General features: G+C 29.1%; 3 protein-coding genes and 1 pseudogene across 3 annotated transcripts in view; 1 reads left to right on the top strand and 3 right to left on the bottom strand.

Annotated features, from left to right (window-relative positions):
* LOC125815306 (NAD(P)H:quinone oxidoreductase-like) overlaps nucleotides 1-27,870 on the bottom strand; it is a 166,483-nt gene that overhangs the window by 58,023 nt on the left and 80,590 nt on the right. The window lies entirely within an intron of this gene.
* LOC125815292 (uncharacterized) lies at nucleotides 9,815-10,934 on the top strand. The gene has a single exon (XM_049494733.1). The coding sequence runs from the start codon at nucleotides 9,861-9,863 to the stop codon at nucleotides 10,812-10,814; it is 954 nt and encodes a 317-aa protein (XP_049350690.1). The 5' UTR covers nucleotides 9,815-9,860; the 3' UTR covers nucleotides 10,815-10,934.
* Nucleotides 11,844-20,212, bottom strand: LOC125816499 (tubulin-folding cofactor C-like; annotated as a pseudogene).
* Nucleotides 21,115-22,603, bottom strand: LOC125815284 (transcription factor MYC1-like). Its single transcript, XM_049494726.1, has one exon. It carries the CDS (start codon nucleotides 22,601-22,603, stop codon nucleotides 21,236-21,238), a length of 1,368 nt encoding a protein of 455 aa, XP_049350683.1. The 3' UTR covers nucleotides 21,115-21,235.

Here is a 27,870-nt window from a genome sequence, read left to right as displayed (position 1 = left end):
CGAAGAATACACATGGAATCCAATCTTTTTCGCATTAGAGTTTTTCTTGGTACAAGAATAAATATGAAACGTCTTGCTAACAGTAAAAAATATAAGTTTGTTTTTATCATAAACGTAATCGATGCAAATTTTATATTTACATGAAATACACGTGCAAGACATGTGCTAGAAATTGGTATATAAATTGGTTCATAATTCATCAATTTGAATTGTATTTTGTAATTTAAAATTAATGCAACCCATAACAACCATATTATAACATTAGTTATAAAACTTAACGCATACACCCAAAAAATCTAGCTTGAGCTTACATAAACAACAAACCTCACAAAACATAATTGGGTTCGAAACAAGATTTTTGTGTCATAACTCAAAGTACACTCTAGACGTGACATGACGTATAAGACACCAAAAAGTCCTACACAAATCACTTGACATGTGTGAAAAAAATTTCACCAACCATGATTCCTTAATATATGAGAAAATCCAACTCTCAGAAGTTCATTAATGCTTATTGTAAAAGCAACCTTAGATTATAAACATTCTTTAAACCGTAAATCATGCATGTCTTTCATAAATCATATTCATAAGTTCATAACCTTTTTCATAAACTTATATCTTCATAAATTCATAGTCAAAATCATGAATAATGCAAGAATCTTATAGAAATTAATTGAAAATTATGTAGTTTAATCAAAATATGCATAGGAAGATTGAAATTGAACAATTAAATAAAAATCAATTAAGACTCATGAAGATTACATGAAACTCTAAGCAATTTAGGTGAAATTGAATTTGAAGAATTGAGATCTTTTAAGACTCAATGAGTGAATAAAATCCATTGATGAATTCCCACATACTTTGATGATCAATACCCAAAAGCAATGGAGGAAAAGGGAGACTAGAAGTTTGATTAAATGCATATTTGCTTGTTTAAACATGTATTACACAAGCTCATAATTCACTTGCATATACTCCATCATTAGGTCATCTTTTATTGTTGTTGCAGGTAACTTATCTTATTTTCATAATTACAAATATTACGCTATAAGGAGGCTGTCGCTTTCCTTTAACTTACTAGTGATGAAACAATTTCAAGAGGTGTGAACACAACAAGACCATGTTGATCATAGAATATGTGTATAAATCGTTGTACTATGTGCTATATCCATTATATGTAGCTAGAAGTGTAAAAAGATGTCATTATCATAAAACAATGGGATAATAAAATTTGTGGTCCCTTAATTATTGATAAATTTTATTTTTGATCTTTATGTTATGTAAAGCAAGTACATTAAATTAAAATTAATTACGAAAAACGTTAAAAATGCATTCAAACTATGCGAAATTGAATAAAAATATCCTTAGATTAATAGCTAAAATGCACATATCGTCAATAATTTAGCCATAAAAGATTTTTGCCACTAATAATTTGATCCACTAATGCTCTTATTGTTATTTAATGGTCAAATATATTATTTTTCTTATAAATATATTAATATTTTCTTTATAAACACATTTATCGATAAATATATTAGAAAAAATAGTCAGGTGCATTAATCGATGGTTAAAAAAGTTGTTTAAAAATGATCGAATTTGTGCTATTCAGTTAAATTTCTATTTAATGAAGTTTTGACCGCTGAAAACAAAGATCTTGTTTTTATTCTAGCTGCTTAATACATAAATATAATTTTAAGTTGTAATTAGGAGTTGAAAATGTAAAGTTAGATATTTATTCTCGAAGAATACACATGGAGTCCAGTCTTTTCACATTAGAGTTTTTCTTAGTACAAGAATAAATATAAAACATCTTGCTAACAGTAAAATTATAAGTACGTTTTGATCATAAACTTAATCAATACAAAATTTATATTTACATGAAATACACGTGCAAGACATGTGCTAGAAACTAGTAATCGGTTCACGATTCATCAATTTGAATTATATTTTGTTATTTAAAATTTAATGCAACCCAAAACAATCATATTATAACATTAGTTATAAAACTTACCGCACACACTCGAAAAATCTAGCTTGAGCTTACAAAAACAACAAACCTCACAAAACATAACTGAGTTCGAAACAAGAATTTTTGTGTCATAACTCAAAGTACACTCTAGACGTGACACGGCGTATAAGACTCCACGAAGCACTACACAAATCACTTGACATACATACAACACAACATAATAGAGAAAAGTAGAAAATCTCATATAATGAAATACTTTGACATAAAAGTAGAAGTCTACTCATAATCTTGACAAACCAATCTAATACATCAAAAACAGTAGTCGGGACGTAACTCGTACCCCGCATATAACATACGAGGACTAAAGACATAAAAAATAGTATAGTAAATACGACATGGTCCTCGAAACATGAGGACTCACCAAGTATTCAACTATCAAGCAATGAATCACTAGCCATGAGTGGGAGGATGAAAAGCGTCAAACCCTATATTTGAAGACAATGTAGGCACAAGTTGGCATTAGTACATGAAATATACTAAATACGAGGGATGTGCAATAAAACGTAAAACATAATCATAAGAGGACATAAAGGAAAACATGTTATGCATGACCAAACTAAAACATAGTAAAAATATTTAAAGAAGAATCATGAATCATGAATATTGTCAATGCATCTTAAAATCATATTGAAAGTTTTATAAGACCTTGGAAATAATCTTAATTCGTTTTGTGGGATATGCAATAAAACGTAAAACATGATCATAAGAGGACATAAAGGAAAACTTGGTATGCATGACCAAACTAAAACATAGTAAAAGCTTTTAAAGAAGAATCATGAATCACGAACATGGTCAATGCACCTTAAAGTTATATTGAAAGCTTCATAAAACCTTTGAAGTAATCTTAGTTCATTTTGTAGGAGATTAGTTTTAACCGATAAGAGACCATGCGAATAACATGGAATCCGATCAACTCCCACATCGAGAAAGGAGAGTCTACTTGTCAATGTAGAACTCTATATCCTATCATATGTTATTTGTGGATCCACTAGCTAGGTTATTGAAGACAATTTTACGGGGCACATAGTTTGGAACTAGAGGTTGCTACTAGAGACAATCCTATTTGAGCCTCCACCACAAAGTTCTCTCAGTGCAAAATTGAATCTCAATGGAGTAGTCATTTCATAAACATAACATCATATATTGAAAAGTAGGATTGAGTTACCAATCCAAGCTTAAATCATCACAAAGTAGCTCATGATTAAATTATGAATCATGCATGTGTGAGAATTTTTTTCACCAACCATGATTTCTTAATATGTGAGAAAATTCTCTCACAATTTCATTGATGCTTATTGTAAAAGCAACCTTAAATTATAAACATTCTTTAAATCGTAGATCATGCATGTCTTTTATAAATCATATTCATAAGTTCATAACTTTCTTCATAAACTTATATCTTCATAAATTCATAGTCAAAATTATGAATAATGCACAGATCTTATAGAAATCAATTGAAAATCATGTAATTTAATCAAAATATACATAGGAAGGTTGAAATTGAACAATTAAATAAAAATCAACTAAGACTCATGAAGGTCACATGAAACTCTAAGCAATTTAGGTGAAATTGAATTTGGAGAATTGAGATCTTTTAAGACTCATGAAGATCACATAAAAATCCATTGATGAATTCCCACATACTTTGATGATCAATACCCAAAAGTAATGGAGGAATGAGGAGACTTGAAGCTTGATTAAAGGCATATTTACTTGTTTAAACATGTCTTACATAAGCTCATAATTAACTTGCATATACTCCATCATTAGGTCATCTTTCATTGTTGTTAGAGGTAACTTATCTTATTTTTATAATTACAAATATTACGCTATTAGGAGGCATAATACCTAAGTATTGCAATGCTTATTTAGTAAATTACCACCCCCCCCCCGCCCACCCCGAAACTATATATAAGTTGTCGCTTTCCTTTAACTTACTAGTGATGAAACAATTTCAGGAGGTGTGAACACAATAAGACCATGTTGATCATGGAATATGTGTATAAATTGTTGTACTATGTGTTATACCCATTGTATGTAGCTAGAAGTGTAAAATGATGTCATTGTCATAAAACAATGGGATAATAAAATTTGTGGTCCCTTAATTATTGATAAATTTTATTTTTTTATCTTTATGTTATGTAAAGCAAGTACATTAAATTAAAATTAATTACGAAAAAAATTAAAAATATTTTAAAACTATACGAAATTGAACAAAAACGTCCTTGGATTAATAGTTTGATCTTAAAATGCTCATATCGTCAATAATTTGGTCATAAATATTTCTATCACTAATAACTTGGTTCAGTAATGCTATTATTGTTATATAAAAGACATAAAATCACCAATGAAGTTGATCCGAAATTTCAAAAAGACACCTTAATTTTACGGGCGTCCTATTACCCCACAATAGCATTAAATATCTTTGAAAATATATCATTTCAATCCATTTTATTACCTAATTTGTGAGCACACAAATAACGCACATGAGAGCATTTTTTATTTGCAAAAAAAAATAAAAAACGTCGCGTTTCAATTGGTTTCTTTATTAATTATTTACTTCATTTAAGTACATCATCGTCCCCAAAAAAAATCAACAGAGAACTAGAAAATGGAGAAATGGAAAAAAAAAGGAAAGAAATTATGTACATCATTTAAATACATCATCATTTTTAATGGAAGCATATTTGATAATAAGATTGTGCAGATGGTAAATATCCTCAATCTGATTCAATTTTAAGATTATGAGTTCGAATTATTAAAAAAAATAAAACTAAAACGTCTAAGGAGAAATGAAAAAATTGAAGACAAATTTCGATCGAATCGTAAAATATAAATTGTCATCATTCATTAAAATGATGGAGATGATCTTCAACAAAAGTTGTGATGAAGTAAATGAGGAGACAAACTGAGATATGGAAAACAAAAGAAAGGATTTTTTTTTCTTTTTGAAACGAATCGGGTCGGATTAATTTAATTAAATTAATTAAAAGGTGAGATCACACACTTCTTACCAGGTGAAAAAATGAGTCGAAATGATTTATTTACAAAGGTATTTAATATTTTCGTGGGGTAATAGGACACTTGCAAAGACAAGGTATCTTTTTGAAAATTCGGGACAATTTCAGTGATAACTTTATGACTTTTCTCTTACTGTTAATTAATGAGTTAAATATATTATTTTTCTAATAAGTATATTAATATTTTCTTTTTAAACACATTTATCGAGAAATATATTATAAAAATAGTTAAAGCGCATTAACCGATGATTAAAAAAGTTGTTCAAAAATGGTCAAATTTGTGTTATTCAGATAATTTTTTATTTAATGAAGTTTTGACCGTTGAAAACAAAAATCTTGGTTTTGTTCTAGCTCCTTCATACATAAATATAATTTTAAGTCGTAACCAAGAGTTAAAAAGGTAAAGTTTATATTTATTCTCGAAGAATACACATGGAGTCCAATCCTTTCACATCAGAGTTTTTCTTAGTACAAGAATAAATATGAAACATCTTGCTAACAGTAAAATATAAATACATTTTGATCATAAACGTATTCGTGCAAATTTTATATTTACATGAAATACACGTGTAAGGCATGTGCCAAAAACTAGTATATAAATTGATTCACAATTCATCAATTTGAACTTTTATTTTATTATTTTAAATTTAATGCAACTCAAAATAACCATATAATAACATTAGTTATATTTATAAGACTTTAACACACACCCAAAAAATATAGTTTAAGCTTACAAAAACAACAAATCTCACAAAACAGAATTGAGTTCGAAAATAAGAATTTCTATTAGAAAAAACTCAATTTAATAAACCACATAAATAAGAGCTAAAGCAATTTCTAAAATTGCAAATGGACAGTAATGCTCTTTTCAGCAAATGGGTAACACAAAAGAATCACTATAAATGAATGCCATTGAAATTACCAACACAAATTGTAAAAAAAAAGGTATATTGAAATTACCAACACAAATTGTAAAAAAAAAGGTATATTGAATCTGTACTACACTATATTTCTTGTTCTCTCCTCACAAGACTCTTGCCTATAGTGAGGAAAAAGAGAAAGAAGACAAATCGTAAAGATTTTTACAATGTTTAGTTACTTTTGATCTCCGATTGATGCTCGAAAGAGATTGATTGGAGTAGATAATTAGTCCGATATACCTACAAAAGAACACTACTTCTTCAGTGCATGAAATAGATAGTCTAAAATTCACTACATTTCTTGAAAGTTTGACCCAAAAAAATGGTAAAATTTATGTTTGTTCGATAAATTTTTTTATTAAATCTACTGATTATTACGAAAAAACCTTATTTTTATTCTACATCTTTAATGGATCTACACAATAAATATAATTATACTAAAAAATAAAAAGGTAATGTTGAATATTTATTTCCGAAGAATGCACATGGAGTCCCAACTTTTTCACACTAGAATTTTTCTTTAATTGCACAATAAACATGAGACATTATGCCGACAGTAAAGATTTAAGTATAATTTGACCAAAAATATAACGGATGCAATTCATGCAAATGCTTATGCCATCAATAGTTTATTCCAAAAATGCTTGTTCAATAAAAAATTGATCTAAAAATGCTTATGCCATCAATAGTTTGATTCAAAAATACCCCTACCGCTAATACTTTGATCCAAAGACAAAATGCAAAAATTGGCGCTCATCATAAACATATCATAACAATAGTTATATCATTTCAAAAAGTTTATACTTATGAGCATGAGATACACGTGCACACACGTGTTAAAAATATATATATAGAGAGAGAGAGAGGGAGAGGGAGTTGACCCAAAAAATATGCAACAATTGTAAAATTTGTGTTTGTTTAATAAATTTTTTACTCAAATATGATTATAAATTATATTTAAAAAATTAAGAGGTAATGTTGAATATTTATTTCCGAAGAATACACATGGAGTAACTTTTTAACACTATATTTTTTTTTAATTGCAAAATAAACACGAGACATTATGCGGACAATAAAGATTTAAGTATAATTTGACAAAGTATAACGGATGCAAAAACTAGCAATTTAACATAGTATATATACTGAAATTTAAAAGCAAGAGATAAATCTTATTTAGATTTTTAAAATTTTAATATGCTCTCTATATATTTTTTTTAATAATTTAGGCAAATCATTTTTCTTTTGATCTCACTTAACTAAATCAATATCGTTATTTTTTAATTTCAAGATTTAAAAGATACTTTTAACTCATTTTTCTGAATTTCTTTAAAAATGTATTTGTTAAAATTAAGTCTCAAGTTCTTTTTGTTGGTGTAATTGCATAAAAAATTAGAAGGAAGTCCCATTTTTCATTTTTTGTTAACCAAATTCTTTCAAGTTTCCATCCTTAAACATTTTTATTAGTCGTCTAACAACAGTTATAATATCATTATCAAAAAAACATAACCCATAATATATTACACAAGATTGGTACTTTTTTTTTTATATATAATATACAAATTTAAGTCTTGACATTTAAAGAAACATACTAGATTATGACGCTTTAGCAGCTTAAGGTTGGACTTTTTATAAATATAAATAAAAGTCCAATTAGCCAAACTTTATAACATATAACTAATTTAGATCTAGTTTTTTTTAACATTAACCTATCTTTTAATTAATTAAATACTTTACTGTATATCTTTTTAAAGAATTCCATTTAACCTAAAAAGATATAATCCCCTTTAAATTAACTGTTGCTATTAGAGTTCTTTCATGTGTAAAAATCGAACCAATCAATAAATTAAATTGAAAAATACTATTGGTTTATTGCTATTGAATTATTGGGTTAACAATTTTTAATGATTTTATAAAAAAAAATATGTTGGGTTATCAATTCGATTTTAATTTTTACTATTGGGTTATTAGATATATCGATAATCCATTGAAGTAGTAGTAATTAATTTACTCATTTATCCCTATATAAATATTAAATATTAATATCAGTATATTATTGATTACTATCTTTTACTTTAGTCTTCAATTCACATTATTATCCTAGTTCTTTTATTTGCGCTGCACTTGTATAATTCTTCTCATATCACTTACTAATGTTTCTATTTTATGAGCATTATGTAAAGTTACATCATTGTCTTATTGAGTCAAATTATTGGAAAGTCATATGTATATTTTATGAGCATTTTCTTATTCGTTAAATCGAAATCGAACCGTTAAGGACGAAAACCTGATAAACCAAAAAATATTTTATTGATTTAGTTATTGTTTTAGCTTATTCAAAAATCAATAAGTCAGATCGATAATACATAAAATTAAATCAAATCGACAGATGCACCCTATTTCTTCTCACAATCTTTTTTTTTTTTATTTAGTCATCAAGATCGTGAACCCCATCAAACACCCACCAAAAACATACTTCTCTTTCATTGAAAATTAACAAATTCATCTTCTTAAGCATTTATTCATTTTGCAATTTGCCATTTTTTTTTGTTGTTGCTTAAACTGGATAAGTTTTGTTATATGAACAATTAAGTTATCCTAATAAAGTTATATTTTCTACTGCAGATACAATTAATGTTCAATTTAAGGTAACCTGATTTGACAAATTAAAATATTGAAAATTGTAGGCAAAGGAAGTGAAATGTGGTCTGAAAACTGGTATAAAATTATACAATTATGAGTTGTTTGGTGTGAGACATAAGGTATAATACTCCTAGGGATAAAATATTACCCTGCGTTTGGTTGGAGGTATTAAGCAATTCCGAGATTATTTATTCCACCACTTGTACTTTAGTGATGGAATAATTTATCACATATACATGGTGGAATAACTTATTTCCAGATAAGAATATCAACTAAACTCATACAAAATTAAAGGAAGTTGGACAATTATAGATGAATTCTTGGTGATTCATAAAACTAGACTCTTGATGTTTATTAGTTAGTATTTCTTCTTCTAATATAATTCGGAAATGATTGGTATGATCCTAATTTGACCGGCTCTACCAGCAGTGCCAATAGTCTATGAAAATGAGAGATTAAAGGAATTATTTTTTAAAAATAAAAATAAATTTAAAAACTCAGAAAATTAATTAATCAAAAGAATATACTAGAATATAGTCCTCCCTCAATTTCAAAATAATTGAATTGTTAAACCAATACACACTTGCTAAGAAAAAAAAGTTTAGGATATAAAATAAACATCATTTTCCACTTTCGCCCTTTTAGATATTTTCAAACTATTCTTGAAAATATAATTCAAGAATAAAATCATAAATATAAACAAGTAACTCTCTTGAAATTATCACCTATAAGATGTAAATGAGGGGCAAAAATGAAAAAAATTCCAACAATTCTCTTGAACTTCGAACAATTTACTTATTTTGACCTATGAAAAAATTCGCAACAATTCACTTATTTTGAAACGAAGGGGAGTATTATAAAAGGGCAAATGAGTCAAATCTTAATTTTTTTAATTTACATTAATAATAAATTAAGTTAAAAGAAGAATTATTATAAAATAGGCAAGTTAATATTAAGAAGTTAAATCTGATGAGATCACTGAGACTGTCCCTAACAATTTTTTTACTATATAATATATATAATGTAAAAATGCACCTAAACTAAAGATGGCTCCCTCTGCATTTAATAATATAGTTGACTAATTCAGATATAAGAAAAAGAGAGAAAGTACAATAAGCAAGCAAACAAAAAAATCATTAATTATTCAACCATAAGTAAAATTGTAGCAACAAAATAGGTAGAAAGCCCAAAAAATTTCCAAGCTTTTAATACTTTCATCAAATATAATTATTCACTGTAAATTTGCCTAGCATGAAACAAGAACCTCAGCATCTTCGTTACTCATCAAAGAAAATTTCATCTTTTGCTAAACCCGTTTTGTACTTCCTTTGTCTCCTTTTAGCTTATTCGCTCGGTTACCTGTCTAGCTCTACGCGCAACAATAACAAATCACCTGATCATATAAATACTGTGGTCGCCCATGTAAACACGGTAATTAACCGTGCAACAACAGAATTAGGTGGCGACCACAGTGATTTCGGTGCGGTATGTGGTGAGGCGGTTCCACAGCAACACATCCGTCGGAAAATTCTGGAACGTGTATTCAAGGGAACATCTCCGTGGGAGAATTTCCCGCCATCACACGTGGAGAGTCTCCTCAGGAAAAAGTGGATCAAAGGATGGGGATCAAACGGCGCGGTTTTCGAGAACTTAATCCGGAAGGTCCGACCCAAGACCATAATTGAAGTAGGTACGTTTTTGGGTGCATCTGCTCTTCATATGTTCGAATTGACCCGTCGATTGGGTTTATACGACACTCAAATCGTCTGTATAGATGATTTTCGTGGATGGCCGGGTTTTTCAGATCATTTGCGGATGAAAGACATGAAGATGGTGAATGGAGACGTTTTGCTGATGTATCAGTTCATGCAGAACGTGATGCAGGCGAACGCTACAGAGTCCGTAGTGTACACGCCTTTCTCCAGCGGATCAGCGCTGGAGAAGCTGTGTGAGTGGGGTGTGTTTGGTGAGTTGATTGAGGTTGATGCCGCACATGATTTTCACTCGGCTTGGTCAGATATAAACCGGGCTTTCAAGCTGTTGAAGCCCGGTTTAGAAGGTGGAGTTATATTTGGACATGACTATTTCACCGCGGCTGATAACAGAGGAGTGAGAAGGGCTGTCAATTTGTTCGCTCGTGCTCATAATCTCACTGTTCAAGTTGATGGACAACATTGGGTTTTCTATATTAGCAATCGTTTGTGATCATACTGATATATATATTGATGGATCTTATAAGCTATTGTAAATTAATTAAACCGTTTTAGATTTAAGAGTTTCATTTATTTTAAAGCTAATTGAGAGATGTGTACATATTATATTGCTTTGTGGGAATTTGTCTTCGCTGTTTATGTCATTTTGAGATCAGAGAATGGATATATATTTGATCTTCTATGAAACCATTTACTAGACTAATCTGAATTCTGTAACGCCCAAAACATCTATTTATATCTATCTAGTTGATCATATTCAATGTTCGAGTAGTGGTTTTCACGGAGGGATTCAAAATATGAAGAAGTAAACATCCAAAGAAAGGGGAATTCTTAATTTAGCATTTATTGTATGCATATAAAAAATAATTTCAATCTTGTACATACAATGTAATTTTCTGCTAAAAAAGTTCCGATGAACTCCTTGTTCCTAACCACCACTTTTTGGCCCTTTTCCCTTTCATTTTGTCCATCTAATTATTATTTATTCTTTTGTTTTCCCTTCCGGCTTCCCCTACTTAAAGTCTTTCACACAGTAACTGTTCGAAACTTAAAATTAATTAAAAGAGATAACTGAGCGTTTTGGTCTGTTCATCTGGCTTTATTTTATTTTTATTATTGTTGTCTTTTCAGTTTTTGTTTTGAGAATGTAACATATATCTCACACTCTAGTAATCAATTAGTAGTATACTATAACAAAAATAATTTTTAACAATAATAAATAAACACATTAATAAAGAGTGCTAAAATCTTCATCGTCATTAGTTAAGAGTGTCATTAGATTCAAGGGAAAAGGGTCAAAAATACCCCTCAACTTTGGTTTATAGTTTGACTTTACCTTCACCATTAAAATGAAGTTAATTTTACCCCTCCCGTTACTAATTTCACCAAAATTATCCCTCATTTGACGGAATCCCCGAAATTGACCCAAATTATCCAAATTTTAAAAAAAAATCTATTCCTTATTTTTAACCCAATGTCCCAACCCTCTAGAGGAAAACCCATTCCCCCATTACCCATTCTCTCAAATTTTCCATATAACTTCTCGTCCATTGTTCTTCATTTCTCTTCCCACTGATTGTTCTTCCATATCAACTATGCCAACACGTTCAATCAGTTTATGCACAAACAATGCCCTCACACTCCCCATTAATCTCACATCACAACCCTTTAAATCTGATAAAACAAATTCCATAATCTCTTCATCATTACCCCTACCGAATTCCTTCACTAATACCTCGTTTTTCCCCCCTAAACCCTAGCGAATCCAAAACCCTTAACACTGAAAATCCTTTGATTCCACATTTGGAACTTCTTATATGATGCCGTTTTGCATTGTGATTTTCTTCGTTGATTTGTTTTTGAAAGAGAATTTCTTCCTTGGGATTACTTCGCACGTAACCTGTTCGACAAATTGTTTTAGATCGGTTATAGTTTTGAGGCATGTACGGACTTCGTAGGACGGTAGGGAAAAGGAGTTTTCAGCGATGAGTTTTTCGAGATCTGCAATGGATATTGAGACGTTGTCGAGTTCGGATTTAAGAGTCGGGTTGGAATGCGGATCGGGCGTATGAAGGATGCGAGAGAGTGTGGATTCAATAGAGTTTTTGGATTCCGAGAAAGGAAGGAACTTGGGGAGATGAAACTAGAGTTTGATTCCGAATTAGAGGGAAGAGAAATGAAGAAGAATGTAGGATAAGTTATACGGAAAACTTGAGAGAATGGGTAAAAGGGGAATGGGTTATCCTCTAAAGGGTCGGGGTAGGTCGGGCATTGGGTTAAAAATAGGAAATAAGTTTTTTTAATTTTTTTTTTTTTTTGGGTAATTTGGGTCAATTTTGAGGATTCGTCAAATAAGGGGTAATTTAATTAAATTAGTAATGGGAGGGGTAAAATTAACTTCATTTTAACGGCGAAGGTAAAGTCAAACCATAAACCAAAGTTGAGGGGTATTTTTGACTCTTTTCCCTAGATTCAATGTCGCTAAAGGCAAGACATATACAAAGAGTGCTAATTGCCGCTTTGATTTCTTCGTATGTTTACTTTTCATCTTTTGAACCCTTTGATTTCCTCGTATATCTTTTTTTTTTTCTTTTTTTTTTCGTATATCTTTTTGGTCCTTTAAACTTATGTTCTGTTGAATTTTTTGGCTCAAATGATGTGTTTGTGAAGAGTCGACAGAAATTCAAACGCAACCAATCTTTTGACAAAGAAGAATGGGGCTGAGGTAATGTTTTAACATATAAATGTTGTGCAGTTAATTTTCCTTTGGTAGACATATTGATGTTGCAATTATAGATGTTCAGACAATATATTTTCATCCTTCCCCTGCTATTGTTTTCGTTTCTTACATTGAGTTACAGTAGCAATGTACCTTTTGTTCACATTCATGCATCAATATATATACGTATAATGCTAACTATGTAAATTAGTGTATCAAGATGTCAATCTAAAATCTTATTTCAGTTCGATATGTCCACCTACGAGACTCACCTTTGGCTTTTGTCTTGATACCTGTATTATCATACATTTTCCCAAAAGAACATTCATTCATTTATTTGTTCCCGATTGGCCACGACGATCGAAACGATGCGAAAAATCCAGATTAGAGTAGGGATGGTGGGATAGGGGTTTAGCTAGAAAATTAGCACACATTTATCTTTAATGAAAGAAGCCACAAATTTAGATAGAAAGAATACAATCAATGTCAGATTCTGTTGAACTCTTCCTTTACATCAAGAGGAATAAATGCCTTAATGGAATGGATCCGGAATACAAGTATATTAGGTTGAGGCAAGTATGAGTTCAACCCTTTTCTCATCGGGCCAGAATCAATAGCCGTTTAACATGGAAAAGTACTATCAAATTCAAAATTTCCAATGTCTTGGTCTTTACCTTCCCTCTTCGAAGAAGAAGCATCCCATCCAGGTAAGCTAACTACATATGTAGTAGTTTGTCCAACACATATTAAGTTTAGGTTTTGTGTAGATAGGTGGGTGTAAAATGTTAGGAATTTTCAAAGAATGTTTTGTTTAATGATATGAATGAGCTTAAACGAAAGTAAGAATTCATATAGGCATCCTCGGTTCATTTAGGATTGAGGCATAGTAATAGTTATTGTTGTTGTAAGAAACTCTGTTGATATTAACTGATGTTTGAACAGAGAGACATAGTACACATGGTGACTTATAAGATGCCAATTACGAGGTTCAAGACATAGAGAACAACTAAAATATTAGTCATACGCAATAAATAACAAATTCAAACAAAGGTATCTGCGAGATAAAATCTCTAAATGTTGATTTCTAAAGATGAAATGTCTAATGTTTTTTTTTTTGGGAAAATTTTCAAAATAACAATATTTTATCTTTTAGTGGGACTCCTTAGCAACAGTTTCATTATTTATTAAAAATGTCATTATTTTAGTTTGTTAATGGATTAGTTATGTATTTATTTTAGTTTGGTTAATTTGAAAGAATACAAAAATTAATAACAGAAAAGAGAAAATCATGGAACGAAAAAATTCAAAAAAGATATAAAAGGTTTTAAATACAAATCAGTTACCTTTTGAAAAAATTATAAATCTCCTTCTTTCTATCGAGGCTTTTTTTTCTTTCTTCTTAAGAACATCAATTTTTTTTAAAAATAATTTAGTTTGTCTTCCGAATCATTCATCTTATAACTTTCAAATATTCTTCAAGTTGAATACGGCATATTTTTTGAAACAAAATTGAGGACTATAAATTTGTCGCATCCAGTGAACAATCGAAAAACAATCAGGTATTTTTTTTTATTTTTTTTTCTTGTTTGGATGAAATATTCGCATATGTCGAGTATAATTGTTATTTTTTTCCTGATTAAATCAGTGAAATTTTTGTATGTATTGGGATTTATAGCTTTTTACGGATGTTTTGTAATATAGGGATACAAGCATAACAATTCTGGACATCGTACAACTATGGAGTAAAAAACATCAACTAATTAGTGGTTGTATACAAAATTTTGTTGACTTGTAGTGATTACTGGATACAATTAAGTATTGGATACAATTAAGTTGTATTCAAACTAAAATGTATTTATATTCCAGTTTGTTATATTATTATTATTTCACTGAAAATATTATTTTCGAAAAACATAGAATAAGTTGTATTAAAATAATTGTATTTATATTACAATATTCAATTTTGTTATTTTATTAGTATTTCACTTTAAAATTGTAGCAACTATTTTTCTGCTCAGTTTGTATTCCAAAAATAATTATGTATTTCAATATCATTTTGTATTTCAAACGCAAAATGAATACAAATAAGTTTGTATCCTTTCTTAATTCGTATTTATATGTAATGATTAGATTATATTGGGATACAATCAGTAACATTTTTGTAATAAATAAAAGAAAAATATATTTGGCAGTTATGTAATTCAATTTTGATCACTCGGATACAATTTTTAGTTTTCACTATGAAAGTAAAATATCAGTTTTAAGTTTTAATTTGAATGATAAAGTGAGCACATAAAATGCAAAAGTTGTTGATATACAATTATGATGAAAACATAATAAAAAAAGAAAATTTCAGTTTTGGAGAACACCGATTATATCGAAATTTGAATTGGGAATTCTTCTTCCAAAGTTGTTTGTCAACGAAATTTTAATAATTTGTATTTCATTTGGCATACTTATTAGAATGAATACAAACTAATAAAGAAATACAAATGTCATTATACAAATCCAAACATGAAAATCACAATGAATACAAATACACATATATATTGGAATGAATACAATTTAGGAAAGGATATAAAATTTTGAAAAAAATACATTATGCTGTGAAAAAAAAAATGAATACAAATATGATTCTTCAAGAACTACAGATCAATTTGACATACAATTTAGCATCCATATTGAAATGAATCTCGTATTGTACATAGCCTTTGCCTCAACTACAATAGCCGATTCAATCCAATACCACAAAGTTCTATTGAAAACAACTGCAGTAAGAATAACTTGGGGGAAACTTGTGGCACCTTTAATGGGGCCATTGAAATTGATCCCATATTCCTTAGTGCCAATACCATGAAGAGATTCTAACCACCATTCATATGCTGGTAATCACGTCTTGGAGGAATTTCTGAAATATTAAAACGAAATTAGAAAAAAAATTGTTTAAACGACTAAAAATATGAAATACATAAATATTAGATGAATATGTAAACAAACTTGAATAAAAATCAAAAAAATTAACTGAAAATTCGTAATATGTACAATTCTAAATAAAACCATATACAGTGATATTGAAAACAAATCAAAAGAAATCTAAATAACTAATCGATATTACCTTTACCAAATTCAAAATTTCTTGAATTAATCTCTAGATTTTGTTTACCAACCGATTAATCCCTTGAATTAATCCACCAATTTTGTTGAAGAATCGAGCTTTGAATACCTTGTGTTTCAATGTGAGCAAAAAACTTGAAGAAAGAGAATCTAAGAACGTGAAAATTGGGGGAAAACAAAAACTTTAATTGCGAAACGTGAAAAGTGGGAAACGTCTAAGATGTGGGAAGATATTAATGGATAGTTTTGTATTTGTTTTTTTATTTTTAATTTGTTATTGGTTAGAATTTGATCCAATTATGGACTCATTTGATTAATAAAAGGAAATATAAATAATAAAATGTGAATACAAATTATTTTTGAAAATATTGACATTCTGTCATATTAAATAAATATTTTAAAGTGTTGTTATTTTGAATAAATATGTAAGGTATTATGACTATATAGCTAATTTTTTCCTTTTTTTTTCACAAGAAAACTTAATTGGATTGTTGTTTTATATTTAAAAAGTACTACTACTATGATTTTGGAAAGTTATGGTGTTTAGATGGACTTTTAGAAAAATAAAAATAAATAATTTTGAATAGTAGCAAAACCTTTTTTTTTGAAAAAAGAAAAGAAATGGCAAGTAATATACCACCATATGAAAATTTTAATGGTGTTTGAGGGACAAGTATGAGGTGGCATACAAAAGTTGTATGAGCCTCCTTTCATAATTTGACAAGTGGTAATTGGGTCCCATTTTTATAAAAATGGGTCAAAGTTCCTTCTCTCTCTTACTTTTTAACTTTTTCCCATTATTTTAACTTTTCCACTTCTTGTTTTGTTTTAACCATTATTTCAAATTTTGCTATTTTCCTTATCTTTAAATAATTTTAAAAGTATAAAATTTAGCCTAATTCATCATACTCTTAACATTTGGTATTATTTTTCTATCCAATATTAGTTTACTAAAAATAATTATTAAAATTATTTATCGATTAACAAAGTTAAACTATCATTTTTTTATTTTCATTACCCGAGCAATTATTCTTTTTGAAAGTATAATTTTTTTTGTAAAGTTGTAAAAAAATAAATATCTTAAAGAGTAAATTAGTAAATTATCATTTTTATTAATAATTTCTTAAAGAACGTATAAAAAAAAGTAAAATAATTAATACGAAAGGAGTATAAAACCAATTTTTTTCTCTTCTCGATAGTTTCATAATTTTCTAATTTCGTAAACATTTAAATGTATCCAATATTCTCCAACAAGAAAATATAACAAAAAGACCATCTGTAATCTTCACAAATAATTACATAAGTTTTGTTTCTCTTTTCATGTAATCCAAAATCCAAAATCATCCATAAACTCCTACATACATACTCTCTCAATTTATATGATGTATGTATAATTCTTGAAATTCAAGCTATGTGAAATTTAATTGATATTTTAAAAATAATTTATTATTATTATATTAACATGATAAGAATTGCAACTTATTGTGTTTGTTCAAAAATATAACTTTCTCACTAAGTTGCAATTCAACCTAAAATATTATTAGTTGCAATTCTTATCATGTTAATATAATAAAAAATATTTTATAGCTTGAATTTCGAGAACAAAAATAATAAATTAATAGAGAGTAAAATGAAAAAAATAATTAATTATGTTTTAATTTTGTTGATTTACAAGTAATTTTAAATAACTATTTATTTTTGTCATAAAAATAATACAAATGATTGTATGAGGTTAAGAGCACAAATCTTAATTTAACTTTTTTTAAATATGTAATTATTTGACTTTAAATCTAAATTAATATTAATAAATTTACCTCTATTTGATTTTTAACAAATGAACATTATGAGTTATCAAAACAATAAAGAAAATAAATTACTAATTTTAGGACATTACTATTTATATATTGAAGAATTGGAGAAATAATGCGCAAAAGAAATAATAAATTACTAATTTTAGGATATTATTATTTTTATTGTGTAAGAAATATATTTAAAATTTAAATTTACAAAGTACTCTACATAGAGGGGGTTAAATGGAAGGTGGGGTAGAGGAGGGGGTTAAATAGAAGGTGGGGTAAGGAGTGAGAAGAGAGATGAAGTTATAAAGATATGGACCTACGAAATAAATTTTATCTATTAAAATAATCCCTCATACAATTATGACATGGTGTGCCTCAAACACTATAAAAAATTTCCCACCATATACAGAGATACTATTGAAAGACAGAAGCGACATATTTGTCCTTTAATGGAAAGCTTTTCCCTACTTCGAGCATGTGATAATTAAAAGACGGAATGACCTGGGAGACCTTTTTATTTGGCTCTGTTTGTAAGTTGAACCCCCTATTTATCAATTTATCATCTGAACTCCTCAACTCATCAGAACACAATATTTTTAACCATTTTTTCATTTGACTAGTGTGTGTGATGTACAATTGATTACACGTGAAATTTCATGTCATTTTTTAATGACATGCAAGAAATTACAAGTTAAAAATTAAAAAAAAATCAATTAAGCCACTTTTGTAATTTTTGGGAATTTTCGATAAGCATATTTTTTTTAAAAATAAATAAATCCAAATAAGCATATTCTTCATATTTATTCTAAATTGAACACTAAATTCATGTTAAATAGATTAATTTTTTCGCCATTTGACTTGAAAATTCAAATACAAGTTCACCATCACAAATTCAACTAATCCCAATCACAATTTTAAATTAATTTCACAAATTCACAAGACCCATTTATTATGTTTCAAGCTTTTTCTAACTTATCATTGGAGTTTTAATTTTTCAATATACACCATTATCCTTCTTGTTAATCCATACTTACACCTCTTTTTTGAAGCCTAATAAAACAAATGATAATCTCAATACTTAGACTAAAAATCTAAAATTTAAAAGGGTTAAGAGAGGGGCAGATCTAAGCAGTGGCGAATTTAAGCTTAAAAAATGGATCACTTGAACCCGTGGTCATTCAACAAAACTCGATATATTATTTGTATAATTCTTAAAATATATCAAATAGCAACTGAAGGAACCCATGAACACAAACAACTGGATGGTTCACTGGTTTGAGTGTCAGTTTTCCACTTTGAGGTTGAGGGATTGATTCCCGGATGCTAAATTTTCACAACCTTGCATTTTATTTTATTCACAAAAGAGTTTCTGAATTCAACCTTTTTTAAACTTCTTCTAATTACTTTTTTTTCTTATAATAAATTTATTTATTTTGCAAATGTATTTAATAGTTTTCTTATGAAAAATCTATATTTATTATTGTTAAAATAAATAAGGCCCTTCAAATTTGAAAGCCTAAATTAGTTGCCTTTTTTCTTAAAGGGACAAAGCCGCCCCTGACAATGGTGCACCTGTCTTCTTGAAATTCTAGATTCGCCTCTGAATCTAAGTGGTTAGGGTGGGCGGCTGATTTGTAGTGAAAAAGAAGTGTGGGTTGAGAAGGAAGTGGATGAAGGAGAGAATGAAGAGGAGGATAGTGGGTGTGGTGGATGAAATTCTAAGAAGAAGAAGAGAGACGGGAGGGGGGGGGGGGGGGGGACGGAGGAGAGAGGGGTGGAGGTAGGGTGGGAGAGGGATGGTTGAGGAAGATGGGTTTTTAATTTATTTTAAAAATTTTTTATTATTATTATTTAAATATTTTAAATGTAAAATACTTTATTTACTTGCTGTCAAACGCGTGTAATCACATATTTTTCCAATTTAGCATTATCAATGCCACATAAGTTCGGTCAATGGTTAAAGGGGTTTAAAATATTGTGTTCTGATGAATTTAGGAGTTCAGTTGATAAATTGATAAGTAAGAGGGTCAAACTTACAAACAGAGCCAAGTAAAAGTGTCTCCTAGGTCATTCCGCCTAATTAAAATGTGAGGTCACAAGTCACTATGGCCATGGATCACGTGGTCTTTTCAATTTTTAAATAAAATATACTAATAAATATGATAAAAAGACAAGTAAAAATATATATACTAGTATGTTGATGATTCACCAGATAATGGACGTACTAGTTTTAGGACCACTCTGTTTAGCCTTTTTCATCATTCATGTTATAGAGAAATAAATATGGAATAAAACAAATAATAATAATAATAGTTATAATAATAATAATAAAATAAGCCAATATCTAGGAAACACCTCGTTTTGCTTTGATATAGATTTGTACGGGTGCATTTAGACATTCAAACTCACATAATAATTCAAATTATGATTTTGAATCTGAATATAAATATTTCTTGATTGGACCACAAAAGAAAATTAGGCTATTTAGGGTCCCCGACCTCTCTCCCTAGCTTATCTTTTCTTTATATATACTTGCAAATGAATATTAAATAGATAGCAATTATGCACATGCATAAATATTTGACAAAATGACAGGTGAGGTACGTTTGATGGGGGGCTGTCTTTTGAATTAAATGTGACATTAAAAAAATAGCGTATTCTATCTTTTGTAAGCATCACTTATTAATTAGGTTTACTATAATAGCGAAACTAAAATATTCATCAATTTTTTTTTTATTGAACTCTTGAAATTCAAAAAATATCGCAGGAAAAGGAGATCGGATAAGCTTTTGTAGAGTGGTAGGGTCTGGGATATGGTAGCAAGATTGTCATGATGAAACAAAAAATGAACGAACTCAAGTGGAATATTATTTTACTCACGAAACAAATAGAGTAACACACGTGATAAACTGTGACATACATTTTTTTTAATACATATACATGACGATTTTGGTATACAACAAAAAAATCAAACAGACCAGACCGCACATATAAGAACACGCAACATTAATATATACATAGCAAATCCCCACCATGTTTGTTGGATGCTCCCACACATTTAACAAATCATAGCTGGCAAATCGGAAACATGTGTTATACATGTATAATTGTTTCTATGTTAATGATGATTATTAACTTGATGAGCATACACGAGAAATATGTAATTCAATCACATAATATATTTTTCATGAGAGATAAGCATGATTAATCGATACAACCAAGGTAATAAAATTAACTAGTGATTGTACGTACTAATAATATTGAGAGCTTACTGATTCGGAGCTAGTGATGTTCTAATCTAGTAAGGAGAGCAGTCTTTAGTTCATCTTCGGTGCTTAATCCTTGAGGAACTCTAACCACAACATCATGAAGGACGAGATGATTGACGGATGAAATGCTGGCATGGTGGACTTGCATTTGTAGATTTTGAAGCGCAATCATGAGTTTCGCTGATGGATAATCCACGTTTTCCGATTGAACTCTGATCATTGCATCTGTGCCTATTATCTTCACTTCAACCTCCGGGGCCGCTGTGGAATTAGCCTTAATTACTTGGTCGTCCGATGAAGTGGTGGTGCTCTGGTTGTCAGCTGATGATGATTCCGTTACGTTTTTGGGTTTTTTAGTGTGATCAATTAGCTGCAACTCCAGTTCATCTACCTTGGCTTTCAGCTGATTGATGTAGGACACAGCATCTGATAGCAATGACGCTTTGTCCATTCTCGATACGTTGGGAACGACGGAGCGCAACGCGTAGAACCGGTGGTTCAGCTTCTCCCTCCTCTGTCTCTCCGCTTCCAAGTGGTTCAATGCCGCCATATTGGCATCCTCCTCGGCCCCCTTGGGCTTTCTCCCTCTTTTTTTTTTGGCTACAACAGGCTGCGGGTGTTTTTTGCTATTTTCTCTTAATTTATCGTCATTGTCATCTTGTTGCAAGCCGGTGACGAGGCCAATATCAGCAAAACAAATTGATTTTTCTAAAAATTGAATAGGGGGACAACAGAGGAACAGAGACTTCACCTGTTGAACTAAGCTCAAATTCTGTTTGATTAATTGAGTCGACCCTAATTCGAACACGCCATTTGAAGTTGGAATACAAACCAGAGTCTGAATCCCATGGATCTGAGCTTCTTTAGCCCTTTCACAGCTGTAATGAAGCTGAAATTGGGCCGGACCTGTTATCCACAAAAAATCATCACTTCCAAAAGCTTTACCTGTAACAGATCCATCTCCGGCGGAGAAAGAACGGGCCAGCGACATCACGTAGAACCACTCAGTGTCAGTTACATCACCATCGTCCACTAGATCAGTATCTCCATTACCATCCATTAAAGCTTGAATTCCTTTAATGACTTTTTTTCTCTCGGACTGAGCCTGTGACTTTAAGCTGCTACTACTGCTGCTGCCGCCTTTGTTGCTATTAACCACACCATCTCCTTGGAAATATCCGTCTCCCCAAGCTAAAAAGTTTTTTCCCTCATCGTCAGTAGAGGTCTGCCAGAAAATAGCATAAGCCCACCATTCTGGTTGGCTTTTGACAACATATTGAAGCATTTGTTGCAGGTCTAACGGCACCTGGTTAACGTCTACCGGAGGAAGAGGTAGTGAGGCTGCTGCCATGGGAGATGAGGAAACCAGTAGTTGTTCCATTTCTTCTAGTAGTAGTACGGAGTAGTATTATTTAATTGATGAAAGAGTATAATGATAATCAAACTTGAGCCGTTGGGTAAGGACGATTCATGAATTGTGACAGCACCATCAATAATTAATATTCGAGCCTCAAGCTAAAATAACTCGCACCCGTTGAATTTGTAACTCAGTTGATTAACTATCTTTTACTTCCTTTTTATTTTAATTATTTGTTTACTTTTGAATTGATACATCTATTAAAAAATCAATAATTAACATAGTGAGTTATCTATTTTACCTCTATTAATTATGAAGTTGATAAATTAAAAATTTAATATTTTCAAAAAGTTCTATCTTTTTCAAAGTAATTAATAGAGAATATAATACATAGTTTTTTTTTTATCCTTTTCTTGATTTATCAAAATAATTAGGAAAAACTCAAAAAAAAAAATGGACAAGTAATTAGGAACATAGTAACTTTTATATTATAGTACTATTTAATTAGTCACCGTGTATAGTTCCTTTGCCTAGCGCGCCTGGCTATTCTTGCCAACTCGCCTAGTACTATCGCTGCGCTCCTTCAATTTTCAATTTAGTTGAATTATTGAACTACAGTAAGTAATTAAAAAGGTCACATAATTAAACGAGAACAGATGGAGTAGTTAAAAAATATATACCCCTTTGTTTCTAATTTATGTGACATTCTTTTTATTTTTTGAAAGTCAAATAATTTATGTTTGATCGAGAATTTACGCATAAAATCTTTAAGTTTTTTGAAATAAAATTTATATATTTATTAACTACGTAAAAAGTACTATAATTCACTATGATTAACAATTTAAAATATTTTAAAAGATATATGAAAAATTTACGGTCAAAGATAGACTTATTTGAATCTCGAAATTCAAAAAATGTCACGTAAATTGAGACAATGAAAGTACTGACTAATGAATTAAGATTTTTTGGTCACTTATAAAATAAATAGAAGAAAATGACAGTTTCAGATCTTTAAGGAAACTTCAAAAAATTGTAAATGTTTAAGAAATTTTGAAACATTAATAAGAAACAAATTTTAGATTTTACCATATAGATGGAGTAAATTTCAAACCAGACTAGTTACTACTTACTAGTTATGAATATCTTAAAGCCTATATTGCCTATTATGATTAACTTTTTTCCATATAGATGGAAGAAATATTCTTAACTAGACCAGTTACGATATTAGTAGCATAAGCCTATTGGGATTAAGTTTTTTTTCAAATTGTATAATTGGATGAGAGTCATAGGAAAAAATTATCATAGAATTTGATCTATTGTATAAGTAAAATCCAAAAGAAAAAGAATATGAAATTATGAATTTTGAAAAAAGTAGATAGTACAATGGTACCCAATATTTTAAAACAACACCACAACTACAATATTTTTCAACAAAGTAAGATCTTATAGCTTTTAACCTGTAGCAGTAATAGCTTTCCACTAAAGTTTTGGTAACCTTTTTTTAAAAAAAGAAAATGCTATCTCATGTTTTAGAAATTGTGAATAATGTGAAGGAAGAATATTATATTCTGACAGTAAGGGTAGAAAAAGTTGATACTAGGAAGAAGAACCATTGATTAAAAAGAGGTTGAGATAATAATAATAATAATTAATTTTATTGAGTAATGAAAAGAAAAGTCAGAAGGAGTCGTCACTAATTTCTTTTGTTTGATAAAAAAAAATTACGTTGTAGTTTCTTTCTCAACTTGCCTGGTAAGATGTACTCTATTTACTAATTTATTCTTTTACTTCGAAAAAGATGTAATTCTTTAGTCAATTCCCTAAACGGTCACTCAAGTTTAGGGAATTACCTTAAAATATCATTTAAGTTTTATTTAGGTTCAAAATATCATTTAACTATTCCTATTTTCCTTCAAATATACCTGACACTTAAAAAACTCACTCTCTCCAAGTTGGCATGACATGTCATTAAAGTATTTTTTTTAATGATAGATTAATTTGATTCATTAAACCCATATAACTAAAATAATGATCATATATATATATATATATATATATATATATTAGTTTATTAAGAATACTTCATACAATCCTTTATTATAATTAAACTTTTTTATTTTTTATGTTATGAAGAATAGGTTTTTAAAATATACTATAATATCATCAATTTTGAATACTTATAAACATATACATTCAAAAAAAATTATCGATATACATGTCACTCATTAATGCTAACTTACATCAATTAATCATAAATTTTACAATGAATCAATAATATTAAATGTCAATTAACTATTAATTGTGTATTTTGAAATTCATGCTTACAATATTTTTTTCTTGAAAAAAAATAATAGAAAGTGAATAATATTATTGCTGTTTTTTATCCAAAAAAATTAAATACTAAATATTTCAAAAATCTCCTTCTATTTTAGTTGATATGTCATTTTATTAAATCATCATTTTAAAAAATAATAAACCTATTTAATTCATCAAACTTATATCTCTACAAGGAAAAAATATAAATTATATGAGAATTTATGAAGATTATAAGAAAAATAAAAAAATAAAATTTCCTTTATATTATTTTACCAAACAAAATTCAATGAAAAAAACTTTGTGTGAAATTATTACTTGGTAATTTTTAAAATTCCTAAGTAAATTATTTGAAAATTTTAAGCAATTTTTTATAAAAGTATTCAAATAAATTTGTAAGGTTGACAAAAAGTTGGTAAGAAAGAGAAAATTATTATTAATTTTTTATTCTTATTCGTGCTATATTATATTATATTATATTATATTTTAACTTATCATACAATTAAACACCAATATAGATTCTCATCTCATCCCAAATTCATGAAATACAAGTAATATTTAATTGAATTGCCTATTTTAATTCAATAATATGCATATTATATGAGATTAATATACTGATAAATAAAGATCAAAATTTTATTTTCTAATATAAATATCATTCACTTTCTATTTTCTTTTCAAAAAAAGATATTGTAAGTATGGATTTCAAAGTACCCAATTAATTATTTTTAATTGTTAATTGACCTTTAATATTATTGATCCACTATATAATATATGATCAATTGATGTAAGTTGACATTCATGAGTAATTCATATATCAATTTTTTTTTAATATATATGTTTATAAGTATTCAAAATTGATGACATTATAGTAAGTTTTTAAAAACTGTTCTTCATAGCATAAAAAAATAAAAAAATAATTATGATAAAAGATTCTTAAGCATGAAAATTTCTTCTTAATAAACTAATATGTACTTTTTAGAAAATAATAAGATTATTATTTTAGTTAAATGAGTTTGATTAATTAAATAAGTATTTTTTTTAAAAAAAAAAAGCTTCAATGACATGGCATGTCAACTAAGAGAGAGTGAGGCTTTTGAAGTGTCAAGTATGTTTGGAGGAAAATAGGGATAGTTCAATGATATTTTGGTCCTAAATGAAACATAATTGATATTTCAAGGCAATTCCCTAAAGTTGGGTGACCATTTAGGGAATTGACTCTTTAAAGAAGGATATACGTTAAAGAATATTTGTAACGACTCGAACCATCGTTATTTAGAAGAAACAAAAATTCAAAAAAATTCCGGGCCATTGTCCCGCCAAAGCGGGCCAGTTGCTGCTAGGGCGGCGACTCCAGGGCTGGGTAAGTTGGTGCCAGAGTGGGATAGGCGAAACAGAATGCAAATAACGCGAAATCATATTTTCTCCTTCTTCCTAAAATACCTAATTTAGTCGTAAAACACCTTAGAAACCCCCAAAAAGCTACTGCAAGCTTGGAAAGAAGGGAGAGAGAGATTTCTAATGTGAAGATGTCAATGGATTACAAATTTTCGATCAAAATCACCGTCACGAATCCCAGAAACAAGAATCAAAGACCAAACTCCGTGCAGTTGCTTGGCGCCCAGGTAGGCTAGGGTTTTATGAACTAAGTAGTTTAAATTTGTGCTCACTGCATAATATATGTAAATCGATGGTAGGATTTATGCATAGGCCTTCGTGCACAGAATGATTTATGATTTAAACCCTAGAAAAAAGCCTTAGACGACGAAGTAGGGCTGAGTATGGTCGAATTAGGGTTTGCATGATGTGCATTGATAAATAATCCATTGTAGGTGATGGTTGTGATTTTATGATTGTGTGACGTATGTTTGTTCTTGCTTCATTATGATACATGTATGTATATGAATGTTGCATTATTGATCACACTTGTTGTACATGAGATAGATGAATGATGGTTACCAAGAAATCATGACTTAATTGTATGATCTTGAGGATATACTTGTGATTGTGATTGTGGTGTGTTGAATAGATCGGTTGGCACGTTCCAGCATAACTAACTTGGATTGGTATTGTTTTAAAGGTTTTTAATTAAAAATTCTGTTAGTGTATGTTATTTCCGTTTATTTAATTTTCCGCATGTTTTAAGTTGTTGGGATATGCGGGTTCTCCTACTTAGATGGTAGTATGTAGGTGCCCGCATGACCCGATGAATTGAGTCGTGACAATATCAATATCGCTTATTTTGAAATGAAGAAAATGATAGAAAATCAAAATTTTGTCACGTTTCTTTTGATGTTCTTCTCGTTGGCTTTATTTTCTTTTTATTCTTATTCCCCTTTTTTATTTTATTTAATACTGGTGGATTAATGGATTATGGAAAGGGAGATGGTTAGATTTTTATTCACGTTTTTTTTTTATGAATAACTTTCGCCAATTCCACTAGAGTATAAGCTTACGATAAAAAAAATAATACTTCAAGATCTATTATATGTCAAATTACTTTTGGTTTTCTTAACATCTATTATTTTGACACAAATTTTTTTGGTTCTGAAAAAGAAATCGTTCAAGAATGTTCGATTGGTTCAAATGAATTTCTGAATTCACAAATTTATTGATATGTAAAAAGAACCAACATACATTAGTTATAAAAATAATGTATTATAAAAACTATAATACATTATAAAAACTCCTTTGTCTTAGGTACACAATTTTTTTTATAAGCGTTGTTATTTTAAAAATAAAATATATGAATAGTTGATATAACAATATTAAATTAATAAAAAAATTCAAAGCATATTAATAAAACATAATTCAAGTAAGTTACACGATTCTCCTCAACGTGTTTTCATAATTTGAACAATAATCATACTAGCCTTATTGAAGATAGTATTAAATATTTCTTTTTCAATATATAACATATCAAATATGTGGACCATATAGGCCTTGCATAGGAAAAATAAGATAGAACATGAAGATTA

Source organism: Solanum verrucosum, unplaced genomic scaffold, assembly GCF_900185275.1.
Source record: "Solanum verrucosum unplaced genomic scaffold, falcon-dt-bn FXZP01000261.1, whole genome shotgun sequence".
Lineage (NCBI taxonomy): Eukaryota > Viridiplantae > Streptophyta > Magnoliopsida > Solanales > Solanaceae > Solanum > Solanum verrucosum.
This window is presented reverse-complemented; position numbering and strand designations above follow the sequence as displayed.

What these genes read in the sequence shown, in the direction of transcription:
- LOC125815292 (XM_049494733.1), top strand. Translation starts at nt 9,861, where the DNA reads ATGAAACAAGAACCTCAGCATCTTCGTTACTCATCAAAGAAAATTTCA.
- LOC125815284 (XM_049494726.1), bottom strand. Translation starts at nt 22,603, where the DNA reads ATGGAACAACTACTGGTTTCCTCATCTCCCATGGCAGCAGCCTCACTA.